Consider the following 14,496-nt stretch of genomic DNA (forward strand, 5'->3'; position numbering starts at 1 on the left):
TTTTGTAAATGGGTGGGTAAATGTTCTGGTTAAAGACTTTAAATCAGGAAAGAATTGTCAAATTGTTTATAGTTTGCTGATTTACCATGATAAAGAACAACTTTCAGATTGCCAAGTCATGAAATATCCTTTTAGCTGATTTTTTTTTTTCCATAATCAAGCAGAACATTTGACTTTAGTCAGGATATTTCACAAAAAGGAACATTTGATCTTTGACATTTTGGGAGAACAATCTGCCAAACAGCCAGTTCACAATACATTCACAGGTATACACTTCAGTTACTGTCAGTGCTTTGTCTGAATAACATTTATACAAGTGTCCTGTTGGAGGATGCCTCTACAACAAAAAGACAGAAGATTACAAGTATTCAGTAAAGCATCAGATTGAACAGAATGTAATTATATGTCACAGCATTTTAAGTGCCAAATTAGACTGGTACCCTATTTCATTCATGATGTTTGTAATTTTTGTATTTTGACATTAGGAAGTCCTGAGAGATCGTACCTCCTTTTTTTACAATTGGAATCAAAGGAACAGGACAGACAGGGATTGAAGCTTTAGCCCTGATGACTGGCTCCTCTTGATTGGTTTTCTTTTTGTCGGTAGTGGAAGAGGCTGGTGGCGTCAAGTTCACCAGCGTATCGGATCGCTTCAGCAAACAGCTTCACCACCTAACAAATGTCGAAGAAAAAATGTAATATTTATATATATAAAAAGAAAAAGTACAATTCCATTAAGCGACACTCAGTAAATGTATTCATCTTTCTTCAGAGGAAGTGCCCCGTTAACTGACCTGGTAATTGGTGATGAGGGGAACACCATGGTCAATGGCCATTCTGCGGATGATGAAGTTGTCTTTAAGGTGTCGTGTGTTGTTATTGGGTAAGTTGACCACCAGGTCAATATGGCCCTCACTAATTAATCTATTAACACATAACAAAACAGTGTCAGAGATAACATAGAATTAATTCAAATTTGAATCAACATTTGTAGTGTTTGTGAAAAAAAATGTTCATGCTACTGATCCCATTGCAAATCAAATTCTATGTGTTTGGCTCTCTGTAGTTTTTAGTCATCTCCAGTCCCAATGCCTTGTACTGAACCACCTTAGATTACATTGTTGGCACCAGCTTCCGAAAAACAAGCTTAAACAAGCTGACTGTACATTATCCACTTAGTACATAATGACGGATATAAAAAAAAATAAAAAATCTGTGAATGATGCAGAAAATGAATAAACAAATGGCTTGAAACCTTTTTTTACTTTAACTCTAATGTAGCAAAACAAAGACATTTGAGGAAAAACACTTTGTTAGAACAAAGGGCAACAAAACTAAACAAACTCTTTAGCTAGGAGAAGGCATGGGGCTGACCCTGCTATGATATGTGACATATTGTTTCATGAATCTGCTTAGTAACTCTGACTTGTGCAGAGTGATCAACAGCCAACCAGTTAATTTCCTTTGACACACTGAGATTACCTAGAAATTACAGCCTATGATCTGCAGAAGATCATAGAAGATTAATTAAAAAATGCATTTGAGTTTTATGGGTACTGCACTGATTAAAAAAAATGAAAACAAAAAAACCCACAAAAGACAGATAAAGCAAGAATGAAGAATTCAAATACTTCCTGTAAGGATGAAAAAACATGAAACCCTAAAAGGCTGATGATGTCAGACCAATGCTAATTGAAGCTATAAGTTAGCAAACCTTTAGACTATCAAATCCCATATAACTCAAATTGTAGGTTAAAGATGGGCTTTGTCGTATTTTCACAGGAAGACTTTTTGACAATGTGGTTTGTTCATCCAGTCTACTTAAAACATGGTGACTAAAAGTATGCATGAATGCCGTCACAGCTGTCCTCAGTGAGCCTCTGGCTAATGTTTGATGTCTTCATTCCACAAGGAATGTGATTAAGAAAAATGGTAGCCATAATTTGGAACTTCATACCTCTAATACTGTATTCTCAATGCTTGTGACATCTTGTACACTCCATATACATATGAATGAATGTATATGGGGTTTGTTATATCAGCCTCTGAACATTTTTAGTGGTTTAATTTGAAAATAGTTTAACATTGCAGAGGCTGCACATTGACAATTACAAACACAAATGATGCTCTATGCATTTAAAGTAGTATACAAGATTTTAAAACTTAATGCAACAGAAAACAATTTTCCATGTGACAAAACAGTGAATATATCAGTGTGCACAGCCTCTGTACTTTTATTTCCTTCTAATGTTATGGAGCAAAGACAGATGCTTGTGTCCTCGTCCAAATGCAGAGCCCTACTGTCACTCACAGATTACCATAGACTGACTGTTAATGCAAATAGTATTAATGATTCTTTTGACTAAAGTTTCCTGAATGAAATGTGTGTCTCTAGTGCATTGTTACCATCCACAAGTTAAAACATGGCTTCAGCAAAACTGATCAGTGACATAAACCCCAAATTAGATTTTTATATATAACAAAGAAAATTACTGGTCATACTTTGGTTTTATGTGGGTATTGCTTTTTTTATTACCCTAAACGTAACTTTTTATTATGCTGACACAGCAAAGAGATCATCATAAAGTCTTTTTCTGGTCAGTGAAATGACTCCTGACTTGAGTCTGCTAAATCTTCTTTGATCATGTCGATATCTTATAGAGATAATGAGATGGGTATGGCTTTAGGTCTTAACACAGTATCTTCTGATAATTAGGTTTCCAAAATTTTTAATCTATTGAATCACATCCTAACTTTCACCCACCTTTTAATACTGGACAAGGTGGTGTCTCCGTCCTTATCACTGGGCCAGGCTACTGGAATGGCAGGTACATCATTGGCACTCAACCAGGCAGAAGTGGCCTCAGTCGCATAGAGCTAGATGGCAAATAAGGCAACATGACAACACAGAATGTCCAAAAAGATTAAGCGACCAGAGGAAAGCCTCTGAAACTTTTAATGAACAACGGTTTAAAACCATTATAAGAAGTATGTGTTTAATACAAAGTCTCGCCTGCAGTGTGTGAAACGCACAAAAATCCAGCACTCACCGTGAAGCCTTCTTCTTTCAGTTGGTGTGCTGTAGCTAGGAAATTGGGTCTGAAAGATTGCTGGAGGAAAGGGAAAAGTCAAATCATACGAGAACTTTGTTGAACAGAGATACTTTCTTAGCTCATCTGTAATGTTTTACAGAATTTGCATTGACTCTGTAATGTTCATCACATCCCTAACTAACATTTTAGCATCGCCCCCTTATTCAATTTGAAGCGCACATTGTGTATTGTATGATATTGTGGATTTGCTCCATAGCTGTATTACTAGATATTGTAAATAAAAACAAATGTTGAAAAGTTGTAAGGAACTAAATGGTATTTAAAACTTGACAATATCATGATCTTATCTGTTGAAGCTTATAGGACAAAATCAAAGTGCTTGGAGGATTCAGGAAAATCTGACCTTTTCGCTCATTTTGCTTTTTCTTACATCATCATTGATGAAACAACCAAATGTCACGATATGTATTCTATGACAAAATACAGAGTCAGGAATAGCAAAACAAAGCTACAGATTGCAGTTTTTGCTCAATCTAATCAATAGGAATGTGATTTGAGATGAGTACTGGGCTCTAGTTGCTTAATGTATAATACAAACAAGGGCAAGATTAATCAAGTTTGAAAAACAAAACTGGATTTTGTGCCCAATGGAGTTTTTGTGTGTTCAAGTCCGATGGATTTTAACTGTTTATATTACAGATAAGATTATATGTCAGTGGCTTTTTTTTTCTGTTTAGTTGTTTTTAGATGGTGTTTGTGTCTGTATTAATTCAGTCTGTTGATGCCACTGATCCTGCTAAAACAGATGTATCCAGTAGGAGTGCAATGTGTCAAAGGAAAGCTATTTGTTTCTGTGCACTGCACAAAACGAATATATTTGACTTGAGGAGAAATAATGCAATCTGTGACTGTTTTTAGTCATAAATTTAAAAAGATTGTTATTGATCAAATTGTGAGCCCCCATTTGTGTCAAACTGTAAGACCACTGATTATTCAGCTGCCAGCTTTCTTGGATGTGATGCTAGTAGCTTTGTTCAACTGCACTTAGGTAGCTTATCAAATTCTGACTTATTCACGGCCACCAAAGTGGTACATTTTCATGAAGAGCACAGGTGAAACAATCTCCAAGGCTCTTTTAGATTTTAAGTGACGTTCAGTCAGGAACAGGCTTTTACTTCACACCCATGTGCTTTGAAATTGATCCCATCATCACTTTGACATGAACAGTATTGTATGCAAGTTTTACATTACATTTCTTTTTCAACCTCCTTATTCACATTAAATTGTGAATGTAATAGCAACTGTGACTGTATTACAAAGGGCTTTTTCTATTCTTATTTTGTTGCCCTCACCATTTTGGGTAAAACCATGTTAAAAAGACAGATGATGGAGACCAAGGAGAGGCATGTGGGGAATGACATGAAACAAAGATTGAAGGTAAAGTACTTTTCTTGTTGAGCCCTTCTTCTTTATCAGGACCATCAACATACTTTTAGCAAATTTCAAACATTGTGCTTACTTGAATTATTGCTAACTCACCAAAAGCACGTTAATAAGGTTTGATATACTCTGTATACTGTATTATGTGACCTACCATCTAAACACTAAGTAGCATTAGGTTCCAAACATAGTTGGCATTTTTGACACACAGCCAATGAATTTGTAGAAAGGGCTTTTGCACTGAGAACATCTGTTTGATGAGAACTGTAAGACTCAACCCACACAGTACAAATGTGCATGTGTACAAAAAACAATTGTTATCAACTGTTGTAATCCCCCTAAAACTCTTACTTATACTCTTATAAGAGCAGAAAGTCACTCTTGTCAGTGTCACTAAGTGTTTCTGTTCTTTTTGAGTGAGGGATGGAAATGATGAAACAAGTTCATCCAGATTCAAGACTTTTTGATGAACAAACTGGTTGGAAATGGAAAAGAAAAACACTTGATTTAATTTCAGTCATGTCATCAGTTCTGCAAACTGTATTTCGAACTTGCCAGGTGAATCAAACATTGTTACTTCAGAGCCAGTCATAGTTTTAAGTCAAATGAGAATCGTCGTTTTGTGTGAAATTTGAGGAGGTGCCACACTGGCACTATAAGAAGCTGATATCCTGAAAGATTTGGACCACCTGTTCAATATGCACCTTGCACATGATGTCTTGTGGGCAGGATTCACCAAAAGGAAAAAGGAACAGGAGGGGAGTGGACCTCCAGATGGCTGTAGTCTTACCTGAATGCCAATCAAGATGCCCTTCTGTGGCAGCTTAAAGCCTGTTGAGAGGATAGCCTTCAGGAAGGCTGAGTAAATGTTTGGTCCAAAACAAGCTACCTGCAAGTAAACATGTGAGAAACTGAAATATCAATTCTTGAAATTAGATGTGCCACACTTCAGTAAAAAAAAAAAATGCATTCATCATTTTTAATTTACTTAAGAAAAGTAAAAGTTGAATTGGGTTATACATTTGCTATTGGCTTACTTCTCCAGTGGAAGCCATCTCGCAGCGAAGCACAGGATCTGCATCCCTCAGTCGTGGCCAGGAGAACATGGGCGCCTGACAAAAGGATAGAGTGATTAATTTTAATAAGAAAAATAATGCCACTGCATGTGAGCTGATATTTAAACTTAATTACTTCTTTTGAAAAATGCACTCCTCTGTCACTGTTTAAATAGAAATTCCAGCAATGGAGGCACTATAAATTGATCTCACTTAGACTGAGGAATCTCTGCTTGTATGGGTGTCTGCTTATTGTTTGATCATCTCTGCAACCATACGTTTGATCTCAAAGCTCAAAATAAGAATAAAGTAGTGTTTTATTTTAAACATTCAGTTCCTTCAAATGTCGGACAAGAAACACAGATAATGAGATCCACCCTTATTTGAGCAACTCAAGATGGGTCCTCAGCAAGTCAAGTTTTGAATTATATTAATGAACTGTTATTTAGACAGGTGGAGACAAGTTAGACAGAAAGATTCCTTGATTAATCAATTAAACTAGTTGTGGTTGTGCATGTTATCTGAACTGGTAACATCTGCAGTATCACAATGAATGAGAAGTGTTCAAACTGTGACATCCCTGTTTGCTCAGAACATACAAAGAAAATAATATTTTGATTTATTAGTGAGAAAACAGGCACCTTGGATTATTTTGGCTGTAAAAAAGTATGAGCTAACCCTTGTGCAAAAACCTTAGTCGAAATCCACAGAACAAAGACAAACTCTGCATTTACATAAATCCCAAACAGTCATCTGAGTTTGAGCTAGAGCAGATAAATTACTGTCGAGATGGGCAAAGAACACCGACTTATGATCATTCATTTTATGAATGAGTTAGCATAGCTAATAACCTAATCAAGTTTTATATTTAAGCCAAGCTCTGTTGCCTGGCTAAAATCTCAATATAAAGTCTAATCAACATGGGATGCTTAAGCAGATAATAGAATAAGAATGATAAACTATAAGTATGTATGTATGCATGCAGTGGAAGACTAGTCAACATAGATTATCTAAAAACAAATTCAGCTTTATTAGGAGGAAAGTTGACCGTGCGACACATTTCAAATTAGAGTTTAAAACGTTAATGCCAACGATTTGAAGAATTCCAGGTATAGAGTAAAACTACACTAAGTATTAAAACTAGTTTTCTGTCTTTCAAGCTAGTTGTAAAGTTTAGTGAAACATAATATAAAATGAAACCATCTCTGTTGGTGCAACCCAACCAAAGGGTACGTGTAACATGTAACAGAGTTGAGGAGATTATAGCTGCAACTGTGGGTTCAGGCACACTTTAAGACAAAATCAGTTTAAAAAAAGCTGGCTTGTCAAACAGACCACCAGCTCCCTCAGCAGCTTGTTTGGCATGCTGTTCCCACACTGAGAAGAAGGGGAAACAAAGGTAGGAGGTTTGAGTGATAGAGCAATGTCGAGGTGAACCAAAAGAGAAAATGGAGCAAATACACAAAAAAAAAAAAGAAAAAAAGAAAATAAAACAGTGATGAGAGGAGAGACCAAAAGGTGAAGGCAGTGAGAAGCAAAAAAATTAGTAGGACAATGACTAAGACAAAGGAAGTGGTGAGAGTGGATATAAAGGAAATAAAATGGGGAAACAATTAAGTGGAGAAGAAAGTGAAAGAGACGGGGAGGACTAAGACACAAGGGGAAGAAAAGGAGATGATAAAATTGTGGAAAGTTAAAGATGAACACGGGCAGAAGACAGTATCCTCTCGTTATTGTATTATTGGAAAATTAAGAATGGTGGCGTGCCATTTGGGAAGCCATTCTTATTAATCCATTTAAAAAGCAGACAACCCCCATTACCTTGAGAGTAAGAGGCATTGTATGGTTTAAGTATCCGTTTATACATACACACACACACCCTTGAAGCAGACTATCTAATCAGTGAGCGTCACGTTAAAGCATACTAATGTAAGACAGGACGATGAAAATGGAATGCACACAGGGAGCAGAATGGCTTATCATGCCTTTGTTCAAAGAGTCAGAGACAGACGAGGAAGAGTGCATAGATAAAATGACAGTGTAACCAAGAAAGAAAATTAAATGGAGAGGAGCATGTACAGTGGGGATAACATAGAAAGTAACTTTTAATGAAAGAGATTATAAATGAGTAAGAGAAAGACATACGCAATCACCTATATGTGTGCCACCCAAAATAACGAAACTTACCCACTAAAATAACTCTAGAACCTAATTTGCAGGAGCTTTTCTCAATCGTGAAAGGGTGAACGACAAGGAAAGACAGGGAAGTAGTTCAAAATGGAATCACTAACACATGCAGCAATGTAACGGTTAAGAAACCATACTAACTCTTAAAAAAGTTACATCACTATTATAACAGTTTGTCTTTTCATTGCAGTTTGTTAACATTGTGTAATCATGACATGCCACCACATAGAAACGGTACTTCCTCATTTCTCTATTCTACACTGACCACCTATTCCTGAGCACAACTGTGCGACTTCACAGCATGAACAATGTTATCACAGGACACCAGATGCGCTCCAATAGAGAAGGAAATGAATACAGAAGGAAACATTCACATAACACTGTTATTCAGTGTAAACAGGACTTGCTCGAGGCAGAAGTGACATCTGTATTAACATTTACCTCTCAAGTACTTGGACTTTTTTTTAAATGATGTTGCAAGTGACATATTTTACATTTGACAGAAATAAAAAAAAAAGTTTTCAGTTTTCTAACAATTCACTCTTTCAAACAGTTGTGCTTGACATTGACATAAGAGTATTTGCAGATTTTTTTTTTTTAATATGAATTTTAATAGCATGTCTTAATGGATAACGAGTCTTCATGCATTTGTGCAGTGATACAGTGTTTGTGCTTTTGCTTCTGTGCATCACCACAATGAAGTGAAGTCGAGATGAAACAGATACAGACTTTTAGCTTTAGTTCAATGGGTTTAACAAAGATGCTGTATTAAGGGTTTCGAATTTAGAGCTATTCAGATGCATTTCTTTCATTTTCGTAGACTAAAGTAATTGAAGAAACGATAAGCATAAATACTGGGATAATTTACTTGGATGCAGATTATTTGCATTCATAGACTTCCTGAGCTTTGCAGACCTACAGAACACGTTCTGTTAAGCATTTACTGTGTCTGCCCTCACTTTTGTTTTCGAATGATAATGAAAACTATACTTTATTTGGATAAAGGGACCGACTCCACCATTTTGGAACATTCTATCGTTGAGTACTTCCATAGATTGTGTTAAATCGGTAACTGTCCATACTGTGACGTTAAATTGGCAGCCATAAATGACCATACCATGATAATCCCTGCACTGTGTTTGGCAGATGGCATGGTACTGCAAGCATTGACTGGCAGCCTGCCAAAGGTATAGCCAGTTCTTTGTGTTCTCATGCATAGCCTGCACAAGGTACACCTTCTGTATTTACTTTCATGAAAGCGTCTCTTGATTGACTCCGACTTAGACAATACCTTCATCTAAAAAAAAACTAAGAAAACTCTGAATGCGTCTTTCACACAGGAGGTCAGACCTTACTAAACAAGGACAAACAAAGAGTGGAATGCAAAGTAAAGGCCTGCAGAAAAGAGTAAAGCTGTTTTCACATAAAATGCAGTATGCACTGTGCTCATTGTGGGAGTAAGGCACAGGGCAAGGGAGGGGATCTCACTATCACAAATCATGTCCAAGTTATTCACCAGTTGTTTTTTTCTATAGTTACTTTTTCTAGCTGCAGATTTGGATATGAATGTACCCGTCAATCTGTTAGGGGAATTTCAGGTAAAATTTATTTTACTGATAATTATGAGGAGAAGAGCAGAACATATGGGGGTTTGGGTTCGTAATATCTTCAAAATAATACAGGTGTTTAAGAGTTTAAAATCATCCAGGAGCTCCTCAGATTGGTCGCGTTAGGAATTCACAAATTCAGCACAACACAGATCCTTGTGTTGCGCAAGACAGAAATGAATGGGTTAGGAAGCGGAGCACAACACCAGCCACATCGTATGTCAAAGCAGCTTAAGAAGCAGCAAATGTTATAAAATGCACACACTGGCTAGGAGTGAATTCCTTCTTTAACCCCCCATGGGTTCATTTCGACATTTGCAGTATTTGCACTTTGTTTTAGAGAGTTGGCAAACAAAGAGTGTTGCTTATAATTTGGAAATTTGCACTGTCACATTCAACTCCATTAGGCAATGTATAGAAAACTCCACGCTGCAGTGAGCATGGGGAAAAAGCCAAAGTCAGTCAAGGCAACACTGTCACGTTTCAAGCAAATGTCTGCTCCCGCATACTGACGCACACTTTATCCCCATAGTCATGTGAAACAAAATGCTTTGCGAGAACATGAGTAGCAAAGATATGAACAACACAAGGGTTTAAAGAAATCTAAATCCAGACAGATTCATTTTAGCATATTTTTTTTCTTTTGAGTTTACAGAAGTCATTATGGTCAAGGAGACATAACTTTAAGCAGTTAGAAGTTATTCTTCATCAGCAGATAACTTTGCACTGGAAACCAAAACCAAACCATCATAACATCCTCATCTTTATATGTTGCTTTCATACAATTTCTTCTCTTACTATCATCAATCTATCCCTGTTACTGCTCCTATGAGTTTACATATGGAGATAGAAATTATACAGCAGGGGCTTGTTAGGGAAAAGTGGGGGGGACTAAGCTTCAAACAAGGCACTGTAAGAATGAGATAAAATAAGCAGCAACATTGAGGCTGTGAGGGAATAAGGCAGATGAATTATTATGGCGTCTCTGGATGGCAATAACTTGTGCGTCGTGATGATACAGTGAGGATAAAGGCTGAGAGAGGTGAAATATTGATCAAGCACACACACTTTAGGCTACTTGGAATACAGACATTACTGTGTGTTTACAGTGCTGACCTGATGCTGTGGAAGCAATAATGTGTAGAACAGGAAGAAAGAAATTAGCCAGAATTTGTTTAACAGTTCCCATACATTGTAGCAGGGTTTGCAGCAAGGCTCTTATCAGTCAGGGGCATGAAGTATGTATCATACACTCCAAGTAAACTCTGGAAGCTTTATAAGCCAGGCACCAGGAGAATTCAGAGCTCTGATTAATATTCCTCAACAATGTGCACTGGAAATTGAAAACTTTAGGTGGAGGGGAAGAGTGGGGGATTATACCTGCGTGATTGGCTCCAAACTACAACCATTGTTACAGCAGCTCTGTTGTAATTAGAGTGAGAAATTACTTTGAAAAAGCTTGCTTTAGAACAGCTGGCAACAAGTAAGCTCTCTCAAACCCAATCTAAGAAGTAAGTCTCCCAGTAGGTATGAGAAAGCTACCTGCTACTCCCCTCATCAGGCCTATGTAAAGGGATGGAGCAGTAATTGTCATCTTTGTTATGTGATCCAGTAGAAGCTGCATTAGTGGAACCTACAGTACCTTTTAAGATATCATACACGTAAGAATTAATCTTCCAACCATTCCACAAAACACACCACGTTTCAAGAATTCCAGAGATAACAGCCTTTGTTCACTGGTAAAAACAACAGAGCACCAGTTGGATCTGATGCACAATCAGGTTAAAGAAAAGTCACTATACCATCTGAAGATCAGTTTTGTTGACGATTTAAAAATCAACTTTATTGATAGATTAAATTAAGAATGCAAAGCCAATTAGCAAAAAGTACTGTGAAAGACAGCTGTCTACTATTGGTTTTGTAGTATAAATAACATCTGTAAGCTACTTCACAAGAGGGCAAATCAAGGCCAAAAAAAGTGGGATAGGCAGTAAAACATGGTTATTGTAATATTCAAGTCTGGTTCTGCTTTGATTTCTCTAAAGTTGGAAGCCTGTGCCAAAATATGCCTCAACCTGAGCGAGAAGTAGGCACAATATTTTCCAGCATCATGCTACACCTTGAAGTTCACTCCATTAAAAGGAGAAGAAAGTTTCATATTTCAGTATGATAATAAATCCAAACACACATTACAGATCTGCAAGAATTGTCTGAGAACAAGGAGTGCTGACTGTCACAGATTTTAATCTACAGCCCCCATAAAAGTTTCATGTGACTGAAACTTTCATGGGTACTTGAGGGATAAATAATCCAAGCAATCCAGACAGTAAAATGAGCTCTTTGGGAACATGATCACATCATTTTGAGATGAGGAATCATGTTTTGTGCAAATTCCTGAAGTTTAACCACAAGATGCCCTTAAAGCAGAATAGGAGACAAAGACTATTGTGCTAATGTGAAATCAGTGTTGGCCTACATTTTTAAACATTCAACTTTCTATTAAGAACATTAAACTTTCATTAATTGCAATGGAAGGTGCTAATTATTGGAGCTCAGTTTTATTAGTTATTGCAAAGAAAAGTACACAGCCTAATCATACCATAAAAATGAAAAAAAAATACATCTTGTCACCTTAGAGTGATAAAACCAGGTGTTTTAAAACCAGGTGTTGAATCAGGTGTGGTGGAGGAGGGGAAACATCGAAAACATGCAGGGCAGTGGGTCATGAGGACTGGAATTGAGAAACACTGTTGGACTATCCTGACAGTAGCAGTCAAACTACATTATCAATGCCTCAAACCCTATTATACACAAATGCTGAAAATGTATAATCTGATGCAAGAGCATAGCTGAGGCATTCTACATTACTGGAGTGTGCTCAGACTCTCATGAGCAGAGGCATATCCAAATGGAAGTGGATCCTTTCCCAATGTGAACACATGAATGTGTAACTTCATGATGTAAGTTTTATGAGTAACATGATTTTTATTGTGAAAGACAAGTATCACTACAAAGAAGCAAAGGCAATGTGGCTGAAAACTAATGGAAATGAACAGGAGCACTCAATGAGCAGCTTTAGTTGAGTTAGCCAAAGGAGAATTCAGGGCAGGCACTTCTGCTGACCAAAGGGGTACTTACAGAGCATTTGTCTGATCATAGGAGATCCTCTGAGGCTATTGGCTAGACCAGATGGAGCACACTGGAGTGCTCAGTTTTCTGCCTGATATGAAAATAGGGCAACAATTCAACTGTGGCATTACAAACATTTAATGAGTACCCGCAGCATGCATGTTTTATCCATTATATCCAGCAACATTATATGAGTACTATTGAGAAGTTGACTGTAAAATGTCTTTTCTTCTAGAGCAAAGAGTGCACTTCTAGTTTTGGAATGTTTACCCCTTGGGGCCTGATGACAACCATCTTGGGGCAGGTATTTGACAGCCATCTTATGCCTTTTTTACACCAAAAACAGCATGTTGAAATTGTTTTTTTTTTTTTTTTTTTAAAACACTGGTACACCTGCTAAAACAATGCTAGTTATAGTGCGTTTATCCTCAGTGCTCGGGGGACTACAACCTTCAAGGGGTCAAGCTGTAAACAACAACAACATGAAGGTACGGCATTACAATGTATCTTGCAGACTGTGTTGGATCACAGTTTCACAGATCTTGATTTCTTGAGATTATAGTTTATAATCTTTTACAAGATCAACCACACACAGCAGAAAAGAGAGGGATTTTCCAACCGTCTAACAGACTGAAAAATTAAGTCTTTTTGTCCACAGTCGCTGCTGTCAGTTTTGAGCCTCCACAAGAGACTTAAAACTTTCCCACCTTACCTTGATTCCTACATAGTCTACAGGAATGATTGGTTTCTCCAGCGAAGGCAGGCTGAATTCATCCAAAGGCTCTCCCACCATCACTTTGGTTGCCACATTGATGAAGTCCACACCAATTGTCTTCGATACAAAAGGGAAAGAGCGCGATGCCCGCAGATTACACTCTATCACCTACAGGGGTGCATAATACAAAAACAATTAATTTTTAAAAAAGTTAACACAGTAGTTCTTTCAGTCTACTACAAACCTAAATATGGGTCAATCAGAAGGTAAATATACCAATCAATACATAGACATGTACAAATGGTAGAAGTAAACAAATACACAGGTCCTGTTCTACAGCGTGTGCACTACAGCTGGAACATCAAAAAGGGAAATAACACCGATCATGAAATCCATCCAGCTTCACAAATCATTCCAAACACGAGGCGATTTCAATTTGTGAGTGAATTGCATTCACCTCAACCGGGTGTGAAAATGTCAATCTGTCATTTAGTCATACCCAGGGAAATATTACCTACCATGACATCATTGCCTTTAACCAGAAATTGAGTATTAAAGGGCCCCGAAATTTCAAATGCTTGTGCAATTTTCCGGGTGGCGATTTTAACCTGAAATGAAAAAGAACACTTAGAATAAATATAAGATTGCCATTCATATTTTCATTCTATATTATCTTTCTTTTGGAGAAAGTATTTTGTTGAAATACATCTTTCATTTTTAAAGCACACAGTACAAGTTAAACAGCTTGACTTCCAGAGAAATATTTGGTTGATATATTTCCAATAAAAGGACAGGACGATGCATATTCTGCATTTTCACTCACTAAGCATTCCGTTCTGCTGGTTCTACATGTATACCTGTTATTGCTCCTCCTTGACAGAAATCTCTTTCTGTCTGACATAATGGAGGATGTTATGGTACCTTAAGCCACTCACAAGGAGAGAAATGAGGAGCTAATTCAAAATAATCTGTTTATTGAGCAGTCACCTGATCTTCCTAATCAGGCTTTTGCAGATACAACACATCAATAATAATATTTCAGAGGACTGCTAAAAACATACCCTTTAAAAACAGAGATGGACACATCAGCACACACTGATATGGCTCTAACTTTAGGAGACGCACAACAAGGCAGGTGACAGAAAATTTCCCAAAAAGTCTGAAAGCTTATAAAGAGATTAACATGAAAAGTTGGATCATGCCTAAGACTACAGGATTTACAAAAAGTTATGGGTAGAAAATGATCATTAGTCCAAGAAGGATCACTGCCATTGAGCTCGAAGTGTTTAACTGGCTAATAGCCGATGTGG

At 37.2% G+C, this 14,496-nt stretch overlaps 1 protein-coding gene across 1 annotated transcript in view; it reads right to left on the reverse strand.

Annotated features, from left to right (window-relative positions):
• Positions 1 to 419: 419 nt before the first annotated feature.
• cps1 (carbamoyl-phosphate synthase 1, mitochondrial) overlaps positions 420 to 14,496 on the reverse strand; it is a 51,760-nt gene continuing 37,683 nt past the window's right edge. Inside the window, exons 31-38 of the mRNA XM_072397702.1 lie at positions 13,705 to 13,794; positions 13,184 to 13,354; positions 5,531 to 5,605; positions 5,284 to 5,382; positions 3,051 to 3,110; positions 2,765 to 2,877; positions 795 to 924; positions 420 to 672 (exon numbers count right to left, since the gene is read on the reverse strand). Of these exons, the coding sequence (XP_072253803.1) occupies positions 559 to 672; positions 795 to 924; positions 2,765 to 2,877; positions 3,051 to 3,110; positions 5,284 to 5,382; positions 5,531 to 5,605; positions 13,184 to 13,354; positions 13,705 to 13,794 (852 nt within the window). The 3' untranslated portion in view covers positions 420 to 558. The remainder of the gene's footprint in view (positions 673 to 794; positions 925 to 2,764; positions 2,878 to 3,050; positions 3,111 to 5,283; positions 5,383 to 5,530; positions 5,606 to 13,183; positions 13,355 to 13,704; positions 13,795 to 14,496) is intronic.

This window comes from Leuresthes tenuis, unplaced genomic scaffold (genome assembly GCF_036924035.1).
Source record: "Leuresthes tenuis unplaced genomic scaffold, fLeuTen1.0.hap1 SCAF_12, whole genome shotgun sequence".
Lineage (NCBI taxonomy): Eukaryota > Metazoa > Chordata > Actinopteri > Atheriniformes > Atherinopsidae > Leuresthes > Leuresthes tenuis.